Here is a 23,797-nt window from a genome sequence, read left to right as displayed (position 1 = left end):
CATCTTTAATACATTTGGAATTTCTTCTGCTCACACATAGTACAAACCACCTCCACAAACTTCAATAAAACCAGCCAACCATGCCAACAACAGGGTCCATAGGGGACCTTGAAATTCTTGAAAATTTTGAAAGAAATATGCTATTAACCCTGCAGCAACATCAAAGAGTGAAACTGGCAGCTACATTGTCTTGCCCTGCTTAAACCAGTTCAGTCACCTGATCACAGTTAGTATTACCATAAATATACTACACTGGAACACAATTTATGAAAAGGACAAAATACAAAATTTCACTAATAAGTTTGCATATGCAGGAGATTTCAGTAACTAACAGGAGGAATGGAAAAAGATACCCCTCAACTCGGGAGAAAAACCATCCTGTGTGGGAGGTTCACGTGTACGATTTTGTTGATAGGGATAACTAATTATATCCAGAATCACACTATAATAAAGATCATCATAATGATCATAGTATTATCCAGATCATCCCAAATCACCAAGTGGACATTGTCTTATCATGCAACTACAGTATACATCCATAATTTGTACAACCTTTAAAACTCTTTGAATTTAAGGTACTCCTTTAATTTTAAAACCTTTCATTTATTGACAAACTCCTTGACTGTTTCCCAAAAATATCTGAAATAACCTGAGAAAATACAAAAGATCATAAATATTAAGAATTTTCGTTATTTATTTATTTTCCATGAGTTCTAAACAAATAAATAAACAGACACAATATGAAATTGGGTAGATCAAATGAGACATGATTTGGATAGTTACCAGACTGGTTACCTCTGCCGTAATATTGTCCTAATTAGTTCTGTTTTATTCTACTATTTACCAATTTATACAGTGATACAGAAAGTAACATGGAGAATTTAAGTTTTCATAAGAGCATGTCCAGATATTTAATTTCAGGTCAGTTTTAGGGATCAACTATTGAGGCAAGGCCAATTCTACAAAGCTAAGAGGTTAAGACTGAAGGTGGCGCTAGAGGCAGCTCAGTCATACAACAGAGTCAAGCCACCCCACCAGACTGTAGGTGATGCTGTCATCTATTCCCTTGCTAAGGCTCGTGGCATGTTAAAAATCCAGCAAGAGAAAGATCAGGCTGCTGCAGAACAAAATCAAGGAGGCGAGGGACCCACTCGAGAGGGGTCACCACCAGTCCAGGCTACAGCATCCACTACTTTTGAGGATGATGATCCAAATAAAGAAAAAGAGGCAGAGATGATGCTGGAATACATCGAAAAATTCAATGAATTGTTTGAAGATGGAAAATATGATGAGGCTGCCATCCATGCTGCAAGTAGTCCAAAGGGAATTCTTAGAACTTCAGCCACCCTTGCTAAATTCCGAGGTATAAAAATATGTTTTTTATTTAAAACATAACCAGGGGATAATAAAAGGAAATAATTACTGCTTTAGATCCATAAATTGACAGTCTTTGTATTTAGAATTTTAAATTTCTGGTTAATTAATTTCATAGTTTGAAAAATATGCTTGGAAGGCCTGCATCGTCGTTTACAAAAATTGAATCTCAGAAGTATTACCTAGACATTAACAATTCTATTAAAGAAAGATGATGATTTAAAAAGAAAAATAATCAGGATAAACATCACCAAGCTGCTTATTTGTATCGATTTACATGTTTTTTCTCAGCCAGATGGAAGTGAGAGGAAGCTATTAAATGTGCATGCACAATAATCCATTGCGCTTATATGTAATAAATGAATATGCTTGTATGTCAATGACTGCTGACCTCCAACATAAAATTTCCTGAGAGGAATTTATAGCAGGTATATTTCCCTATCTAACTACATGGCTTGCAAATGCCTGTTTAAATTTAATGGGCATCAATTAAGTTCAGAGTTAAAAAGTATGATAAAGGGAGATAACAATGTCAATCAGGAATATAAATATAACATTTCTTTCAAGTGATTTAATTGTGTAAATATGCATTTTAAAAAACTTTAATCATGCCATTCACTACATTAATTTACATTAATGTGCCCAGCTCACATCAATTGTACAATTATGCATGCAAATCAGTCTTATGAGATTTTTCTTGGTGTCTTCAATGATTGAAACCAGGCACTGGTTCCAATATAGTAAGGTCCATAATTAAGTTATAAAAAATTAAAACATTTATGTAGATTTCTAGTGCTAGAAAAATATTCATAACCGTATCTTTTCACTCATCCTAAAAAACACTTGGTGTGAGATACATCTTTTCTTATAAAAAAGAAATATATTTTTATGATGAAAAATCTGTAAATTGAGACACACCATTGGGCATCCCTAAAACAGATTTTTGTTGCATATAATAATTTTCAGACAAATTTAGGGCTCATTGAGGTGGGAACTCTCAGATCAAATTAAAGGATCCAAATTTTTTTGTGCATACACTAGTTCATATGCTCAGATAATCTTCAAAACATTTTATAAGGTTTCAGGTAAATAATGTAAATTTCTAAAGTTTAAAATCGCAAACTTTAGGGGCCAAAAGCTCGTGCATTAAAAAATGAGCAGACTAGTTCTTGTCAAAGAAATTTCCAGTAGATGTACTTACTTTTCATCTATACTACAATTTCACTGCTGAAAACTTCAGAAAACTGCCACGGTTCATGTAGCCACTCTTCTTACCTTCTAAATCTAAAAAAAAAAAGATATTTAAAGATGTGCAAAATTTACCATGTACAACAATAATTGTGATATTTGACTTCTCTTGATTTACAACAGACTTGTTTTAAATGTTATAACTGGTACAGGCAATAATTGTTAATACAAAGTATCAGAACACAGTCTGGTGTCAGAGACTAGTTCACAGTAACTAACAGTAACTGGCTGTAAATCATTGATGACACAGAATCTGATTTTTATCACTTTAATTCATTTATTAAAATAAGAAGGAAATTTTTACAAATTGAAATTATTAAATATTGATATCAGCATGACAGTTAAGGACGTCGAATCACAGATACGAGTTGGTCACAGTAAGAACTTTTGATATCAAAATGTAAGCTTTGAGTTGATGACTCATCATCATATTTCATCAGATATATAGGCTGGTTATGGCCGTTTTTTGAAGACACTTTGCCTAAAATGAATTTCAGATGATTCCTATTCCATACCTTGTATGATATTATACTACAAATATCAAACACTCAACACCGGACTGCCTCAGTTTGTGTGTGCATTTGTTTCATATCTGCTAAAAAGAAGCATGGAAAGTTACTAAAAATAGCTAAAACCTTAACATGAATTCTCCAAAGTGCTCAGAAAACATCCTGGCTTGACGGGCTGTATACATTTATCATCATATACATCTGCTTTAACTGAAAATGTAACTCTCAAAAAATTGACCAAATTTGACAGCATTCTAGTGTGAAGGCCTTTCAGATTTATCAAACTATGTGTAACTTCTACAAAGTGACTTCAAGAATTTGACCAAATTTGACAGTATTCTAGCATGAAGGCCTTTCAGATTTATAAAAACAATGCTAATCTGTCATCATTTATTACTCTCATTATTAAAACAAAACCATAAACGTTATCTAAAAACAAATGCTAAACAGAATTTTACCAACTTTGTCAGAAACCATTCTGGCATTGAGGCCTTTTTGGTATACCGTATATACTTGCTCATAAGATGAGTCTAACTGCAAACTGCATAGACCCATATCTGCAGTTGCATAATGCACCAGCAGATCTAAGTCTGTGCAGTTTGTTAAGAGTAATCAGTGGAACATACAACATAGACTTTGATCTGCAGGTTCGTTATGCTATGGCAGATCAGGATCTTTGTTGTTTGTAGTTTTAGGTGACCTATAGGAGAGTATATATGGTATGCAAGTGATGCTGATGTGCTATCAAATATTGATGAAAATATATTTTAAAAAAATAGAGAACTCTTGAAACATGTGCAGTCATCAGCATTGAAATAAATTTCTACAGATGGTGTCTTACTGACCCAGATCTGGGTCATCTTCTCATGCAGGTGGCTTTATGGGGAACAGCAGGTGACAAACATATTTTCTCACTCACCATTCTGTATTTATAAGAAAATGTGATGCAAAGTTTGGGTCAGGAATCATTTGATCATTTCAGTTTCCATAACAGTGGGCTTATTGTATGTGCTTTTCTTACATCAGCTGTATGGGAATTTTACATGTTGCTTAATTGTGTGTGTGTGTGTGTTTTTATTATTATAGAAAGTGCTGTATATATAGCTGGAGCCAAATGTAAACTACCCAGGCCTGGATTTGCCATCGCATAATGCACCAGCACATCTAAACTGATTTGTTAGAACTAATCATTAGAGGGGCAACATAGACTCTGTTCTGCCAGTCCATTATGTGATGCCAAATCGTGGTCAATTGTTTTGTTTTGTGATTGATTCTGAGTTTTATGTAAGTGTCTGTAGTACGTATTTGTTTTTATGTTGTGATTTGATTCAAATCATTTTTCATGTTATAAGCCATGAAGATCAGAATTTTATGTGGCATTGAAAACTTTGCATTTATAAAGTATTGCCTAATTTGAAAATGCTAAACAATTTTCATGTAGGAAGAAAACGAGTTTTTTAAAATGTTGAAATCTTTGTCATAAAAAATGATTTAAACTCCATTTGTAAAAGTTGGTCATTGGAAGCATTAGAATATACAATTAATACTTGAATATTATGTTCAGATTCCTTAAGAACATTTCGCTGGCATCAAACTTCTAAATTAACATAAGGTAATAGTGAATTTGCAGGTTTCTTTATTAATATGGTTTTCCAGTGTATCTATAAGTGGATGAATATTTTTAAATGTATTTATAACATTTTAGGTATTTGTTGTTTATTAATTTTATAAACATTGCTGAAAGGAAGCGTATTGTTCATTTATTCAATTTTAATTGCCATTTTGCAATGAAGATAAATAGGATCATTAAGCAATTTGTAATTTTAAACAATAAAATAAGAAAATGTATCGTAAAGGGAGGTATTTTTTTCAAGTCAAAAACTGGAGAAAAAAATTGTTATATTAGTTTGAGATAATTTAGAAATGTTTTTTAATAAGTACAGCAGTTGTGAAATTCTTGGTCCACACAAATCAGGTACAGTCAATCTTGTTAAATGAATGACGGTGTTTTTATTCTTTTCTTTCAATAGGTGGCTAATAATATTAACAGATTTTGTTCTTGGCATTTGTGGATATGTTGACATATCTTAAGTTGAATGTTTGTATGCTTCCTACAAACCACAGATTTAAAGACTTATTGAACAATCATCAGAGGAATCACTGGGCGTAAGAACAGATGTGTGGTGTAAAAGAATACAAAATTAGCATGTATGAAAGGCTTTCAGGTTAATCCCCTAGCAACTTCATAACTGTGCATTCATCTGATGACTGCCTGGCTCAGCCACCCCACCCCCCATAAGTCATCTCTACAAACAATAGTAGCCCTTCTCCAGTCCACAAAAATAAATATTGACAAAAATATGCTCTGCAAAACCATGAAAATGTATACCCACAAAAATGAATGAATTCACACTAACCTAAATCCATTCATCCAAGTTCCTTTTGATCCAAAAAGTTTTTGTGATTTTCAGGGACTTTAGAAAAACCAGTCATTCCAGTAAGAAAATGTTGATTCTACTGAGTAAAATGTAGAAAAATGAAGTACTTACTTTTTGGATTTAGGTATTATGGGGCAGTTTCTCAGACATATCCTCTCTTAGAATCTAAAATTGACCTGTATAACAATCATCATCAAACATCCTATATAACTATCATCATCTAAAATTTACCTGTATAAAATATACCATCTAAAATCTACCTACATAACTATCACCATCAAAATTTTACCAGTATGCATAAGTATCACCATATAAAATTTACTTACATAACTCTCACCATCTAAAATTTACCTGTATAACTATCACCATCTAAAATTTACTTATATAAGTACATATTGTTTGGAAAGAAAATGTAAAATAATTGTATGACCTATTTTTGAATTTGATATTTCATAATGTTGATTAAAATTTCCAGGTCCTATCTATATCAATGTTTACTTTACCAATTTGGATTGCGATTTTGTTCAAGTTCAACAAATAGGGATCAATTTTTGGGGTATTTTCTGGTTTAAAAAATGCGATCCATGCTTGACCCTGTGATATAAGCGGTTACGAGTTATCATGGCGCAAGTTATCAAGGGAGTGGTGTATAACCATGTTCAAAAAATAGACTTGATAAAAGTGTATATTTCTTTTGATTGAGATGCAGAACAAATGTTATTTCATTTCAATAACGACAAAAATATAAAAGCATTGAGTATCTTTGGGCTTGAACAGTTCATTACAAAATTTATTGTATAAGTTCAAAGATTATTCACATTACAAACTTTATGGTATAAGTTGAGAGATTATTCACAGTCAAAAATATTTATATGGAAATAGATGGGTTTTAAAAATGAAATATCATAGAAATTACTGCATAATTCAGTGTTTTGATGGCCAGATTTAAAAGACTATATAAAATAATGATTGCATTTCAGTGTACAAACATTATCATACAAATAACTGCAACCAAATAGGTACATGGAGCAAAGACAGTTACATGTACTTGCATTGATTGCACTCAGTATAACCAGATGTAGTTCAATACTTATTTTAAACTCATTTGTTACTTTTAGTATAAACAAAGAAATTGAATGGCCAAAATTTCTCTGTGGAAATTTCTCTGTTTCATTCCAGATGTGAAGAAGAGAGTAAATGGGCGCTCCCCCTTGCTATCCTTCTGTGATGCCTTGATGTCATCAGCAGGGACAGGCAGCAGTAAACCTAATGCTCACCTTTCTGCAGAGTGTGTGGAATGTGCCCTCAAAGAGAACAGAATTGACCTTCTGTCCCACTGGATTACACAAGACAGGTAAATCAAGCCCTGCCAGGTTTTGGGGTGAGTTTGGACAGGCAGCAGTAAGTCAGATCCCATTTGCTAAGCATATAACATGTAGCCAAAGACAGAACAAAACTGCTTTGCAAGGTATCAGTAAATCTGATATCCACCTGTATGCACCTTCTCATATGATATGCCCTTGTAGACAAGAGAACTGACCTTTTGTCTTACACAGAACAGTTTTATCTTCCTGATTCGGTTCTTTGCTGGGACATACCCATATTACTTATGATGAGGTAATCTCTGATCACCGTTCAATTTGATTGCTAAAAGTGAATATAATTATAAAATTCCACAGTATTATTTATTTCCCTAATATGCAATGCTGGTTTATTAGCCAAGCTATAATATAGTTAACCTTGGAAACATGTTTTATCACATGACAGCTGTGACAAGTTGAATCTTTTATTTCTGCTGAATAAATATAATATTTATAAAAACTCTGAATAAAACAATATGCCATGAGCAGCCAGCAGCCTATAGCATGGAATAATAATAATAATAATAGAATTTATTTTTTCTCAATGGAATGTGGAGGCAAAGGCTCCTTTTACATAGTTTTATGATACATTCAAATGTACCTGTATTCACAAAAGTCATATACAAAAAAATGCATGAACTACATAAAATAAGAATGTAATAGACGCATCCCCAAGAATGATCATATACCTCAAAATTGTTTAACTTGAAATTTTTGGTTTCAGTGCCTTTAATTTTCATTGAAAAACATGTAATTCAGTTAACTTTAATACCATTCGTTTATGCCAGCAACAACTCCTACTTTTTTTCATTTTAGACAAATAATTTCATTATTTTTACTCTTCACTAAAAACAATTAAATTATTAAAAAAATTCATATGAAATCATGTTTACTCTAAATTTGTTTAAGTTGAAATCACATATGTCAGTGGATACCTGTATTATGACAGATTTGAGGCAATGATACAACAGATTTGTAAAAAAAAATATATGAAGTTATAAGAATGTTGTACATTTGTATTTACAGCCAGCATGAGTTGTACATAATTTTATATCATTATGTTATTCATTATTAAACCAGCATATTATATTAAAATTCCTTTTAAACATTTTAGCTTTGTGTTTTTGGAAACTTTGTTAATTTATATTTAAAGAGCTTAAGATTCAGTGATGAATGTCTGAGACTGGAGTAAAAGTATTCAGATAATCTGGTGCCACGTTGTTATGAACTTTGTACATGGTGTCTGATTTTTTATGAACTTTCTACATGGTGTCTGATTTGTTATGAACTTTGTACATGGCATCTGATTGGTTATGAACTTTCTACATGGTGTCTGATTTGTTATGAACTTTGTACATGGTGTCTGATTGGTTACGAACTTTGTACATGGTGTCTGATTTGTTATGAACTTTGTACATGGTGTCTGATTGGTTATGTACTTTGTACATGGTGTCTGATTTGTTATATTTGACTCTATCATTTAAATGTGTTTGAGTGTTCCAAATAAAGTTTCACTGGATGTTGAAATTTTTCCACCTAAAACAATTCTAGCCATTGCTTTTTGCATTTTAAGCATCAAATGAACAGTGTCCTAAAACAGTTCTAGCTATTGCTTTTTGCATTTTAAGCATCAAATGAACAATGTCCTGAAGCAGTTCTAGCCATTGTTTTTTGCATTATAAGCATCAAATGAACAATGTCCTAAAACAGTTCTAGCCATTGCTTTTTGCATTTTAAGCATCAAATGAACAATGTCCTAAAACAGTTCTAGCCATTGCTTTTTGCATTATAAGCATCAAATGAACAATGTCCTAAAACAGTTATGGCAATTGCTTTTTGCATTATAAGCATCAAATGAACAATGTCCTAAAACTGTTATGGCCATTGCTTTTTGCATTTTAAGCATCAAATGAACAATGTCCTAAAACAGTTATGGCTATTGCTTTTTGCATTTTAAGCATCAAATGAACAATGTCCTAAAACAGTTCTAGCCATTGCTTTTTGCATTATAAGCATCAAATGAACAATGTCCTAAAGCAGTTATGGCTATTGCTTTTTGCATTATAAGCATCAAATGAACAATGTCCTAAAACGGTTATGGCAGTTGCTTTTTGCATTTTAAGCATCAAATGAACAATGTCCTAAAACAGTTCCAGTTATTGCTTTTTGCATTTTAAGCATCAAATGAACAATGTCCTAAAACAGTTATGGCCATTGCTTTTTGCATTTTAAGCATCAAATGAACAATGTCCTAAAACAGTTATGGCTATTGCTTTTTGCATTTTAAGCATCAAATGAACAATGTCCTAAAACAGCTCCAGTTATTGCTTTGTGCATTTTAAGCATCAAATGAACAATGTCCTAAAACAGTTATGGCCATTGCTTTTTGCATTTTAAGCATCAAATGAACAATGTCCTAAAACAGTTATGGCTATTGCTTTTTGCATTTTAAGCATCAAATGAACAATGTCCTAAAACGGTTATGGCCATTGCTTTGTGCATTTTAAGCATCAAATGAACAATGTCCTAAAACAGTTATGGCAATTGCTTTGTGCATTTTAAGCATCAAATGAACAATGTCCTAAAACAGCTCCAGTTATTGCTTTTTGCATTATAAGCATCAAATGAAGAATGTCCTAAAACAGTTATGGCCATTGCTTTTTGCATTATAAGCATCAAATGAACAATGTCCTAAAACGGTTATGGCCATTACTTTTTGCATTTTAAGCATCAAATGAACAATGTCCTAAAACAGTTCAGCCATTGCTTTTTGCATTTTAAGCATCAAATGAACAATGTCCTAAAACAGTTATGGCCATTGCTTTTTGCATTATAAGCATCAAATGAACAATGTCCTAAAACAGTTATGGCAATTGCTTTTTGCATTATAAGCATCAAATGAACAATGTCCTAAAACAGTTATGGCATTTGCTTTTTGCATTTTAAGCATCAAATGAACAATGTCCTAAAACAGTTCTGGCCATTGCTTTTTGAATTTTAAGCATCAAATGAACAATGTCCTAAAACAGTTCTAGCCATTGTTTTTTGCATTATAAGCATCAAATGAACAATGTCCATATATATTGGTATAATATCAAAATATTGCAACATAAAACAATTGTAACAAGTAATTCTTGACTTTGACATTAAAAAGTCCTTATTTCTTATAAAATAAAATAACTTGAAGGAAATGTTGCTACATATGGAGTAGATTTGTTTATTCCATGATAGACTGTCATCAGCTGTGACTCTACATTAGTTCTATGAGTGATCCATTCAACATGACCATCTCTGCAGGATACAGAATGATCATTTTGTATTCTTTCTTTCTTTTGACTTGTACCAGTTAGTAAAACTGTCATTATTTGGAGATTTCATACAAGTAATTTGTTAGTATGCCAAGTTAAAATGTTTGATATGTCAGAATTTAGCCTACTCTAAATTTCATAAATATTTACACTTATAACTTGATCATCTGTATACATAAACATACCAGTATGATCATGCAAAAGAGACAAACATTTTAAAACCCATTACACAAATTTCATATTTAATGAATACACAAGATCTATTTATGGCATAACATTTGTCTTATAGGTTGACTTTGAGCTCAGAGATTGGTCACATGATTGCTAACCACTCCCACAAACCAAACTGCCAGGCTCTAGCACAGAACATTTTTATGCGGCTACATCATTACCGAGATGCAGTGGTGTGTTACCTGCGCCAGGGGAGAGTCCAAGCTGGAATAGAATTTGCCAGAAATAAAGCCCCATTCAGGTATTTCTGAAAGTGTTCTACAATGCAGGAAACATTTTATGTGTATCTGGTAAAGACTATCACAGTTACTTTGGTTCACTCATTATTAAAAATCTTTCTTAAAACAACAATCTGTGAGGCAGAATTAAAACAATTTTAACATCTGACTCCATTAAGTTTGCTTCTGTTTTTGGTTTGCATTTTACAAAGCCATAGTTATCATATCATATGTTTACAGAAGCCCCCAAGGCTATATTCTTTGAAATTAAACTGGCCATGCATCCATGCAATTATGATTGTGAGCAAATCATTTCTGGGATAACAATTTTTAAATAATACCTGCCTTAAGCAAACAGGTAATAGAGTTTCTGTCCTTCTTTACTGTCTGTCTTCAGTACTAAAGGAATGTTTATCGTCATACCAAGTTTTGGTTTAACATGGAAAATAACACCAGCACTCATTTAGTCTGAATCCTGAAAAATAATTACTCCAAACCACTAAAATGTCATTTAATTAGATTTAGAAGACTGAGTTTGAAGTATTTTCAATCCTGTATGATGGAGTGGGTTGTAAGTAATGATCAAGGTAAACATTGAAAATAGGCTTGATTTGATTACACTGATGAATATTCAAATTCTTTGAAAAAATACATTCAATGAATATTTTAATAGGAAATTGTTTTATTTTTTCAGCTGTAGTGTCTAGTTTATTCAGCTCATAACAACTAAATTCCTTTTTAAAAATCAAAGCAAATGTTAACTGTATGTTAGACTTACTAGTACATGTGGTATGATGCACTATTGTCACAATAAATTCAAATACCAAGTCTTATTAAGGCCCTGCATTGAAATGTGGTATGAATCACTACTGTCACACTAAATACAAATACCAAGTTTTATCAGGGCCTAACATTGAGATGTGGTATGATGCACTACTGTCACACTAAATTCAAATACTAAACATTATTAGGGCCTTGCGTTGAGATGCAAAAGCTTTATAGTAATTGCCTTTTGCATCTATCCATCTGTGTTTCAGTCCATTGCCCATCTGCCCATTGATTCACACTTCTTGTAACCTGCATTGCTCTGCAACCCTCTCATATAATTGGATGCCATTTGGTCTGTGAATTACATGCCACATGTAGATGTGTCTTTAAAGATTTCATCTTTTCAGATGCATTTTTGGTGGAGTTATTACCCAGTGTCCATTAATATTACTTCTCCAAACACCATATCCTTGTAACAAGTATTCCATGACATTATTTACGGGTCCTAAATGACCTTGGTCCTGATTTTGGTTTCCACAGCATGCCTTAATTCAGTTTTACTGCATTTCAACCAAATTTAAGATGCAGCTGCATATTGATGAGACTTTGCAGAGTTTATTTCATGTGTTACACTATATCCATGAAAAGAGTTGTCTCCCTAAGTTAAAACTTAAGTGCAATATCAGAAAAGAGATGTTTCATTGCCTTTCATTTTTCTACACAGATTTATTTTTTGATATCTTTTAAAACTGTTGTTGTTGTAGTTGTTGTTATAAGGTTTAGCACCATTTTTCAGCACAAGATAGGCTATACATGGCAGCCAGGAAGAACCTGGGAATACCCTGGAGAGAACCACTGACCCACGAGAAGCTACTGGCAAGCTTTCTCATGTACCCACATTGGCTGAGCCCAAGACTCGAATCCATGCTTGGAAAACTACGATAAATTTTGATCTTATAGAGCTGCTGTAAGAATCATTTTTAAGTTAAAGTTTAGTTTTCTGCTCAAATCTTTCAAGATACCAGGTAGGCTTAATGGATACTACAGCTGCCTCTGATAGAATTTTTTTACCCAGGAATGTACAGATATCATCATTTGAATTAGAAAGGATAGGTCAGTAGAACCATGCTAAGCCTAAGTGTCTGTCTGCTTTCTGAATTTACCTGATAAGTGTATATTTCAGGCATGACGATTACATCCATGTCTTGCGTGTGTGCCCTTCCCTGCAGCTTCTGCACGTTCTAGTGGAAGGTCAACCCCGTGGGTCATCCCGGCCCCTACCAGTGGGTGTAGTCATCCAAACACTACTGCAGGAGGACAATTTTGAGCTGGCTTTACAGTTTATCCAGGAATTACAGAATACATCATCTATTGGTAAGTTAACCAAGTGTTCAAACATCACTCTTATTATGTTTATGTTAGTTAGTATTATGTTTAAGTCATGCATGATTTATGCCACCATCTGGTGACCTGCATTAGTCTTAATCACACTTGCTGAATGTGCATTCACTTACAACAAATTTGAAAATTTACAGGAAAAAATAGATTGCATTGTCTTAATGTGTCATGCTCTGACTATGAATTATTTTTGAGGCTGTATGAAGAATTACCAATAAATGATATTATAATTTTCAGCTTCTAGCATTCTTAGTACATTCACCATATGTACTTGTAAGTCAGATTCAACAACAGACTGTTTAGACTCAGATCTTTTGTTAAATAAGCTGTCAGCAGATTTGAGTCTATGTAGTTAGGACTAGTCAGTAGTACAAATAATATAGACCTTGATTTGCCATTACATTATACAGCAGCAAGTCTGAGTCTTTGTTATTTGGAGTTGGATCCTTTTTACATGCTAGGATATAAGGTGTTTGTAAAATCATATAAAATGTGTTTTTCTGCATGAAAAACTAGAGGTCAAAAATAATTAAAGTTACATTGGTTGACAATGTCCTAATTAATAAATGGTATGAACAGTTGCATACAATACAATATTAGAATTAGATGGTATGAACAATTGCATACTTAACTGGTATGAACAATTGTATACAATACAGTATACAAATTAATTGGTATGAACAATTGCATACAATACAGTATAAAAATTAATTGGCATGAACAATTGCATACAACACAGTATAAAAATTTATTGATATGAACAATTGCATACAATACAGTATGAAAATTAATTGATATGAACAATTGCATACAATACAATATAAGGATTAGTTAGTATGAACAATTGTATACAATACAGTATAAGGATTAGTTGGTATGAAAAATTGCATTCAATACAGTATATGAATTAGATGGTATGAAATATTGCATAAAATACAGTATAAAAATTAGATGGTATGAAATATTGAAAACAATAAAGTATAAGAATCAGACACTGAACAATTGCATACAATAAAATATAAGAATTAGATGGTATGAAAAACTGCATACAATAAAGTAGTAAGAATGAGATGGTATGAAAAACTGCATACAATAAAGTATAAGAATGAGATGGTACGAAAAACTGCATACAGTCAAGTATAAGAATTAGGTGGTATGAAAAATTTAACAAAAGAAAGAATTAGAATCAGACATTTTAAAAAAATTGCATACAGTAACGTATAAGAATTAGATTTTATGAAAAATTGCATATAACAGATTATAACGAATCCATCACTAAATATTGAGTCACCACAGCTCCTACTCAATACATGTACAATACCATCGCTCCTACCCAATGCATATGCAATACCATGGCTCCTACCCAATACATATACAATACCATGGCTCCTACCCAATACATGTACCATGCCATGGTTCCAAACCAATACATGTACCATACTACATCTTCTACCCAATACCTGTACAGTACCATTGCTCCTACCCAATACATGTACCATACCACAGCTCCTACACAATACCTGAACAATACCATGGCTCCTACCCAATACCTATGCAATACCATGGCTCCTACTGAACACATGTACCATGCCATGGTTCCAACTCAGTACATGTACCATGCCACAGCTCCTACCCAATACATGTACCATGCCACAGCTCCATCCCAATACATGTACAGTACCATGGCTCCTACACAATACATGTACCATACCATGGCTCCTACCCAATACATGTAGATTACCATGGCACAGTTCCAACCCAATACATGTACCATGAAACAGCTTCTACCAAATACATGTACCATACCACTGCTCCTACCCAATACATGTACCATGCCGTCCCTCTTTGGCCATTACTCAAGTGTTCTTGGGGAAGCTAAATAACACTACTAGCTTTAATTAAGCCAGCTTTGAATGGGTACCAGCATTCAGTTTTGTTTTTATCTACAGGTATAGAATAGAGAGTGATATAATTATTATGTCTGTCTATCTTTAAACATTTCACTTGTAGATCATATCTCTCAAACTGCCAAAGGTATCTCCATGAAACTGAGTACACAATTTGGAGTTGTGGCCTAGCATGTTATTATTTAGTTCTTCATTTCACTGTATTTTTGGTTTTCATTTGTGATTTTTGGTCCATCCATCCATTATCCACACTTTCATTCAAGAGTATTAGTTTTAAACCATTCAGAGTACCTCTATGAAATTTATTATCATTTGCTATTAACAGCTTTTCAGTTTAAATATTTTATGTCTTCATACATTTTTCTAACCATCCATCTGTCATGTTCAATTTCATGATCATGACTCTCAAACAGTTCAAGGTTACCTGTACAAAACTTGACACAAATATTGTACGAGTGATCCAAGCTACTCCATCAAATTTTGCTCAGCATTTTAAGTAATAAATGTTACCCATCATTTCAAGTAATAAATGTTACCCATCATTTCAAGTAATAAATGTTACTCAGTGTAATAAACATTATTCAACATTTCCACTAAAGTTACTCATCATTATAAGTAATACATATTACTAGTGTAAAAAATGTTACCAGCATTTCAAGTAATAAATGTTACTCAGAATTCTAAGTAATAAACATTACTCAGTGTAACAAAATGTTACCCTTCATTTCAAGTAATAAATGTTACTCAGCGTAATAAATGTTACTCAGTATTTTTAGTAATGAATATTACTCAGCATTTGGAGTAATAAATGTTACTGAGCATTTCAAGTAATGAATGTTACTCAAAACATGAAAATCTTACTACAGACTGATAAATGAAGTCATTTTGATTGCTTCAGATATTTTCAAGCAAAATTGTCAATAAAGTTTTATGATATAGGGCTGTTTGTGCCTTTTGCTTTTCACAATTGTTACTTTTCACTATTTGCCTATTTCAACCATTTTTCTGTCCATCCATCCATCCATTCATCCATCCATTTATGATCCACACTTTCATTTCCCAAGCATAAATCAATCCATCCTTCCATCCATTTATGATCCACACAATTTGTTTGAAAGTTAGTATACATATTATATTAGTGGTCCAGATGTGCATTTTGCTATTCACAAATCTTCAGATTAAATACTTGTATTTGTTTTTCTGTCCATCCATCCATCCATCCATTATCAACGCTTTCATTTCTAAGGCAATATGCAAAATTTGTATCTGAAATCTATGTGAAATTTGGTAAACATAGATGTTTTCATCTACATACCTGCCACATCATGATGTGTCACATGAAAAGCATGATTTTTAACTTTAATACACCCCTGGAAAAAGTCTTTTTTTTTTATAAAAATCTGATTTCTAGTCAATCATGGAAGAAAAAAACAGAAGAGAGAAAAACATTTAATGGCACATCAGTATATACCCATAACCCATACCCTTTATAAATATGAAACAGCCATGATTCACAAAGCTTTAGGCTGAATATTCCTAAAATGATGTCATCTCAGGGCAGTTTATACATTTAATTGTCACAGAGGTGATCAAACGTTTATGGCAGTTATAGATTAGCAACCAGTACTCCACCTATTACTTTGTTAATTGACAGTTGTAATGGTAAATTTGTATGTGTTATTCCTTTGATCACTGCTATGGGAGAATGAATTAGGCTCATACACTTTGTGTCTTTAAATGAAAATCATCAAGCTGTCCTTATTAAAGATGATTGACATTCATGAGAAGCAGCAACATTTCTTTCAGTTCGGATTCTATCTCCATATATAAAATGCAAAACAGGATTATTTTATTACTTGCTGCAGTACAAATAGCAGTGTGGAAAGTGTAATTCATTTTTGAAGGAAAATCTTGAAACAAAGCTGTGATTCAGGAAACAATGAGCCATCTATGAAGCAAGCAGAGCTCATCAAAACTAAATTCAGACTTCCTGGTGGTCAGAGTTTGACTTTGTGAAGCCCAGCAGTAAGGGAAGCATTTTATATGCAAACACAATTTCAACATTAGACATTCTGAAGGAATATGACACCCATTGACATAGGAATACCACCTGGCATTGGGTAGATGCAGCAGCAGCATATTTTAATACATAGAAAAGTCAAACAAAATCAATAGAAAAGTTTGAACAACAGTACCATCCAGTCTCTAATGATTACAAAGATTAACAGTAATGACACATTCAGACTCTAATAAACTATTGAGAGTAGAAAAGTCAGCAAGTACAATACTGTTATTTCACAGTCCAATGAAACTTAAAAACAGAAACTTTGTGTATTTGTGTATTTTCTTTTATTTAGTGTGTGTCTGTGTGTGTGTGTGTGTGTGTTTGTGTGTGCACACCAGCAGTAAACAACTGCCTGTTTGTTATACAATGTAGCTTATTGGATCACAAGTACTGACTTCATACCACCCCTGCCTTGGAACCACAGAAAACTCTTTCTGAGTCTAAAATATCCCCAACACTGTTTGGAAGATTGGCAAATATGCATCTGATTGTTTTTCCATCCATTGTCCATTTTTGCTTTATGGGGCGAAACTTTAACCATTTATGCAGTCTCTATGAAATTTGTTATACTTACCCAGGCAATATAAAATCTGAAAGTACTGGATCATTGCATGCCCTTGATAAGAGTCTGTAGATAAGTGGGGACCATGTTATCGCTGGATGACTGTTACATTTTTTCTCATGTGTGTTGCAGATGATGCAAAAATCAGTGCATTCCAAGCAGCAGTTCTAGATGACACAAAAACAACAGAGGAGGAGTGGAATGGTTTAGTCTCCCTTCTCCAGGACCAGGATTATGAAGAGACGGCACTCAGTCTCCTTGCCTCTGTCACTGTTCTCACTGCCATGAAGAAAGCCCTCCACACCAGTGAGGACTTTGAAGAATTGGAACAGACCGAAGAGCATTCAGAAGGGAGCTAACTCATTTTATCCAATAACATGCACAGTCTCAGGCCTATTAGAAATAGATTTTCCTAAAATGAACTAAGAGTCCTGTACAGTCTAAATTATGGGAATATCCCCCAATGGTTTGGATCTCAGAACTTGTTCAGTAATCAAAAAGAATTCCATTAAGCTCTACAGTTTTAATGTTTGGAATAACTTTTGTCAGCATATCGTAATTAAAGTGAACCCTATTTATTGTGCACACATCAAAACCAGCCATAAAATTTTACTGTATTGCAAATGAGATGGTTTTTCTATGTAGCTGTGATTTTATTTTTGACTCACCTTTCCTGTACACTGAATGGTGATCTACTCTGAGTATACTTTCCATAATATCACAACAATGGCAGGCAAATGTCAGTAATACCCATGCCTTAAAAATTCATTATGTACCCATGACTGAACTTGCAGTCCTGCAAATTTAGATGAGTGGAAATGATTGAAGTTACAAATAATATTCCCTCTCAGTTTTAATCATTGATCACAAACAAAATTAAGGTCAGTCCGTTTAAAGATGAGCATTTGACTTATAACAGAAAATATTGGGGAATAGACGGAGTATATGTATAGTCAACAGCCAGCATCTTGATACTTTAAATGCAGAATACATAGCTTGCAGTAAATTGCTGTTCACTTTAGTCGATGGTGAGATACATATACCTTTTCCCGTGGCAAGAAAAGTGGCAGCAGCAGCATCAACAAGGTCATGATTTTGTCTGAACGTTTTGAGGAAATGTAACACATATAATAGCACACTTACAAGTGATAACAAGAGCTTGAAAGAACCCTTGTTTATGTTTTTGGCTTGAAGGTTTCTATCCCTCCATGCTCATGAAATGGTGTCCATTCTCTTTTACCAATATAGTTTGTGTTACTAATAATAGTTACAAACTATGAGCTTTCTAAAATTAAAGTACAACTCTAATGACCTTGTGTCAGTGTAATATATCAAGGGAGGCAACTAAAATTTAGGGCGATAATTAACTTTGAATGTAGTTACTTCCCTTGGATATTGTTCCGCTGATAGTAATCCGTGAAACAATAATAGAAATGCTTGAAAAGGAAATCACAATAATTTCTGAGATACTAATTCAGAAGTTAATATAAATTCTATGGTGACATAAAGAAAAGAAAATATAGAAAATATCATAAGATTATTTATAGAAGTATGTAAACCAGGATTACCTTCAACCATCCAATCCATCAATACTTTCAGTAATTTAATATCACTGCTTGTTGATATAGCAGGTTTGATACAAAGAATCCCCAAAAATGTAGCACTCACAACTTTAAAATCAACTATGGGTGGAAGTCTTTTATTTTAAACACCTCAATGATAGTAAGTAATATTTGCAACTGGAGGCATTTTCAAGTCAGAACATATATTACAGTTGTCCCTCATTTTAAGTTGCTCCAGTATAGCACACTCCTTCATGTTACTTGGATGGGGTCGTGGATTCCATTTTGGAGGTGAATGTACTTTTTTACATGGAACCTACCTCACTATAAGATGACCTCTCTTTTAATGTGGTACACTGTTATGTCTCTCCTTAGGAGTTTTATAATGAGGGAGCTTAATATTTACATTGAAACCACATGGAAATGGAACCTCTACCCATTACTCACTCAGGTATTACATACAATTCTGAAAATTATAAATGGCTGCTTTGTGGCTTAAATCAGACCCAGTATTAAAATATTTCTTTCAGCCCACAGCTCATTTTCACTATGCATCTTGGCCCAGTTTGGCTGTGCAACTCATTTTCACTATGCACCTTGGCCCAGTTTGGCTGTGCAACTCATTTTCACTATGCACCTTGGCCCAGTTTGGCTGTGCAACTCATTTTCACTATGCACCTTGGCCCAGTTTGGCTGTGCAACTCATTTTCACTATGTACCTTGGCCCAATTTGGCTGTGCAGCTCATTTTAAATATGCATCTTGGCCCAATTCGGCTATGCAGCTCATTTTCACTATGCTTATTGGTCCAGTTTATGCTCAAATAACACAGGTTTTACTGTCTTTAGGATCATAGTTAAGTACATCCTGCATTTAGCCACCAAATGGGAATGAATATGCCATTGTATCATGTGATATAAACTCAGTGCTAACAAAATTACAAGCATGTTGATATATACCGTATATACTCACTTATAAGTCGAGTCAAATTGCAAACATTAAAGATCGTGATCTGCCTTATCATAATGTGCCTGCAGATTAGGGTCTATATTCCTTATTCTACTGATTACTCCAAAACAAACTGCTCAGAAATGATCTGCCAGTGCATGATGCAATGACACATCTTGGTCTATTCTGTTTGCTGATGGACTTATCTTATAAGTGAATACTTATGGAAACAAGGAAACATCTTCAATAATTGCTATTCCTAAAATTACATTTAATCCACTCATTGTAATTTGTTTACATAGAAAATATTGAAGTGAATGATGTCTTCATTTTGTACATATTTTGTGTGATATTAATTGACTGTGATAAGAGAAACTGTACAATTTTTGCAGTGTTAAATAAGTTGTAAAATCACTGTGTATTTTCTTTCTTCAGTGTCTCTTGCTGGATGCTCTGTACTGATTGTTTTTACCCAGTTATCTTTTTCTTTCATTTGTCTGAGAATTGGCTAATAAATTAGTTCCAGATGCCACAGATGAAAGAAATAAAACACTAGTAACTTTAAATTTGAATTTCTTGAATAACAGCTGGATAGATTTTAGAATTTACATGTTCAGTGGTTAGCATGCAGGACTGAAGACCAAAATGGTGTGGGGGTTCAAAATCCCACCATTGGACCAGACAGGGTCAGCTAACATGGTGTGTCCTTAGAAAAGATACTTTACACTAATTGCCTCAGTACTTCATAACCTACTTGGGTTGCTGTATTGAAAAAAACCAAAACCAAAACCTGCACATTGCTTTTCAAGTGATTAATCCCCAAACTCCACTTAACTACCATCTCTGTCAGCCAATTTTTATTTATTCAAAATTCCAGTGGGCCACTAGCCAAACTTGTCCCAGGCATTGTGTGATCTGTGATATAATGACATACTTCTCAGACTGCCTTGATAGTCTGACACTTACTTCTCAGACTGCCTTGATAGTCTGACTTACTTCTCAGACTGCCTTGATAGTCTGACACTTACTTCTCTGACTGCCTTGATAGTCTGACACTTACTTCTCTGACTGCCTTGATAGTCTGACACTTACTTCTCAGACTGCCTTGATAGTCTGACATTTACTTCTCAGACTGCATTGATAGTCTGACACTTACTTCTCAGACTGCCTTGATAGTCTGACACTTACTTCTCAGACTGCCTTGGTAGTCTGACACTTACTTCTCAGACTGCCTTGATAGTCTGACACTTACTTCTCAGACTGCCTTGATAGTCTGACACTTACTTCTCAGACTGCCTTGATAGTCTGACACTTACTTCTCAGACTGCCTTGATAGTCTGACATTTAGTTTGTGCTGTAGAACATGTATTAGTTCATTGTTTAATGTTGTCTGTTTTTTGCTCATTCAAAGTAGGATACAATTTTCAAAAGAAAAACTGATTTTTCTGGAATTGCAGTGATAATGAGCTTTCATTTTTTGGGGGGCTCTGGTCATTTTTCAGGTGATAAGGACCATGTTACAAAAATTATTATATTTCAAAAGATTTCAAGAGCTGTTTTGTTCTTGTCGGGTTGTCTGCAAACTGTTATACACAACACATTACTCAGTATTGAAATATTGAAGAGTAAAATAACTTACATGTGTACAATAAATGCATCAGCATGTGTCAGGAGTTACAGCTTGATTGGTCACTTGGTCAGTAACAACTTGATTGATGGATTACCATAGTCGCAAACAGTCAACTGAATGTTGTTTTAGCTGGCATTACCTATGCTTGGCAGATTTGTGATTTCCGGGAGTTTTTGTCAGCAAATCAATAGATCAAAGGATTGGGGCCAAAATCAAAAGACTACCTGACAGTCTGGGAGACGTGTATGGTATACTCTGAAACTTGCTCACAGTACAATAATTAATTCCCCACTTAACCTAGTTGTGTACTAAATGCAGCAAAATATATTTACGGTTGACCATCATCTTTCAACTTCTGCCCAAAATGACAACTGCTTATAAACAAACATCCAACAGTCCTTTTCAGGTCCACTCACCTCTCTTGAAAAGAGATAGCATTCATTTTGCCAAAACTCAATTTAAACTCAAAATCCCTTTTTTGCCCATGATGTACATGTTTGTGTGTATGTGTTTAGGTGTGCGTTTGAGTGAGTGCATGAGTGTAAGTTATTATTGTGATTATAAAAATCAAAACTAAGAGACACTTATGTTTTCTGTCTGGTCTATTCTGGTACAAATTTTACAATCCAATTCACAACAGAACACATTAAAATGTTCATAGACTTCTTCTGTCTTTTTTCACTCTCTGTTTTTTGAATTTCTTCACTTTCACAGGTTTTTTCAACTCTTCTTCCTCACTTTCTCCTTATCTTCTTTTCTTCTCTTTGTTCTCTTTCTGGACGTGTCTGGGTTCTTTCTTTTGGGAGGTTACCTCTTCTTCCTGTTCTGAACCCCTCTTGTCCTCTTGCTTCTGTTGTTTTTTAGGGCATTCTGAAACCAATGTCCTTTCTCCTTACAATGATAACAGGTACCTTGACTTTTGTCTCTTCTGACACCTGTCCTGCTTTTTTGATGGTCTGGACACTCTGTAGCCCAATGCTCTTTCTTCTTACGGATATAGCAAGTATCTTGACTTTTATCTCAAAAGGAGGGGGAGTAGTCCATCCAATTGTCTGAAGAAAACTTTCGTATTACACCTCCCAAAGCTCTGATTAGAAGTTCAAGCTGTGTGGGCTCTTCCATCATTCTGGTCGGTTTGAGAGTGAAATGAATATTGGAAGGGTAGACACTAGTCTTACGTGGATATAGGGGACCATGGCATTTTAAATGTAGCCATTTGACTTTGTGTAGTCAAGATGAAACAATCACATCATTTCATGGAGAAAGGAGAAAAAAGTAAGAGACAGGAACATGATGTATCACCTCACAAAGTAGCTGAAGTTTTGGCTCAAATTTATGCCAGTGATTTTGAAGATGACATGAGTGAGCCAGAATCCAGACCCAGAGAGTCTACACCCAGCCAAAGTCCACCATTAACTCCTCAAAAGTACTACCACATTCGAGAGACAGAAAACCAAGCAGAGAGGTTCATCACTGAGGTGTGGTTTTCTTTGTTAACCATACTGAAACAGCGATGTGAAGCCAAAGAAGACTTTCCATTCATCACAACAGTTTGAAGTCCCCCATTTGGATCAAGTTAAGCAGCCCGTCAGAATCGACACCTTCCAAAGCCAGCGACAAGATTCAACACGTCCAACAATCCAATGACAAGTTTCACATCACCGATGGAAAAGCGATACTGTTCATAAGCGACGTGCCTCATCTCCAAGGAACAGAACGCAAAAAGGTGTTATTGGTGGATGACCTTCGCAGCACCAAAAGAGTCTCATCCGACATAGGATGAACATAAGCATTCAAGAATGACACATTAGAATGGAAAGAGCCTGGAAAACTATTCAACAATCAGACCAAGCCAGAGAATGAATAGTAGCAGAACTCCTGTTACAGCACACTTTTTTCAGCTCTGCCTATTACCAACAACATCTGAAGATGCAAGGTTCACAGCAAAAAAGTGCCTGTCAACTCCTGAGATTGTGACCTACTTGTGGACAAGGTATACATACCAATAATGCCAAGTTACATGTTTGTTGAGGAAAGAAATGTTATCTTATTTGTCGCCAAATCGTGTCATGGAACACGAATGCTACATTCAAAAATACCGTTCCAAACAAGAGGAGGAAGATGACCAGAAGAAAGGGAATTTCATCTATTTCAAGTTTGAATGCATGCAAGAGACTGGCATTCACATTCTTAATTTCTGTGTGGCTCATCGAGCATGAGAGAAGTACATTCAAGAGCCTATCTTTAGTCAATGCCCTCACTGCAGCAAGA

The 23,797-nt window shown here is 34.2% G+C and overlaps 1 protein-coding gene across 2 annotated transcripts in view; it reads left to right on the top strand.

Moving 5' to 3' along the window:
• The window catches only part of LOC149805718 (clathrin heavy chain linker domain-containing protein 1-like), a 51,159-nt gene extending 28,968 nt beyond the window's left edge, over window positions 1-22,191 (top strand). For both annotated transcript variants that reach the window (XM_089950395.1, XM_089950394.1), the window contains exons 6-10: window positions 922-1,363; window positions 6,749-6,923; window positions 10,528-10,710; window positions 12,639-12,829; window positions 17,520-22,191. In XM_089950395.1, the coding sequence (XP_089806521.1) occupies window positions 922-1,363; window positions 6,749-6,923; window positions 10,528-10,710; window positions 12,639-12,829; window positions 17,520-17,746 (1,218 nt within the window). In that variant the 3' untranslated portion in view covers window positions 17,747-22,191. The remainder of the gene's footprint in view (window positions 1-921; window positions 1,364-6,748; window positions 6,924-10,527; window positions 10,711-12,638; window positions 12,830-17,519) is intronic.
• Window positions 22,192-23,797: the final 1,606 nt, after the last annotated feature.

This window comes from Sinohyriopsis cumingii, chromosome 2 (genome assembly GCF_028554795.1).
Source record: "Sinohyriopsis cumingii isolate HCF-2022 chromosome 2, ASM2855479v2, whole genome shotgun sequence".
NCBI classification, from domain to species: domain Eukaryota; kingdom Metazoa; phylum Mollusca; class Bivalvia; order Unionida; family Unionidae; genus Sinohyriopsis; species Sinohyriopsis cumingii.
The sequence above is the reverse complement of the archived record's forward strand: the minus strand, read 5'-3'. Positions and strand labels throughout refer to the sequence as shown.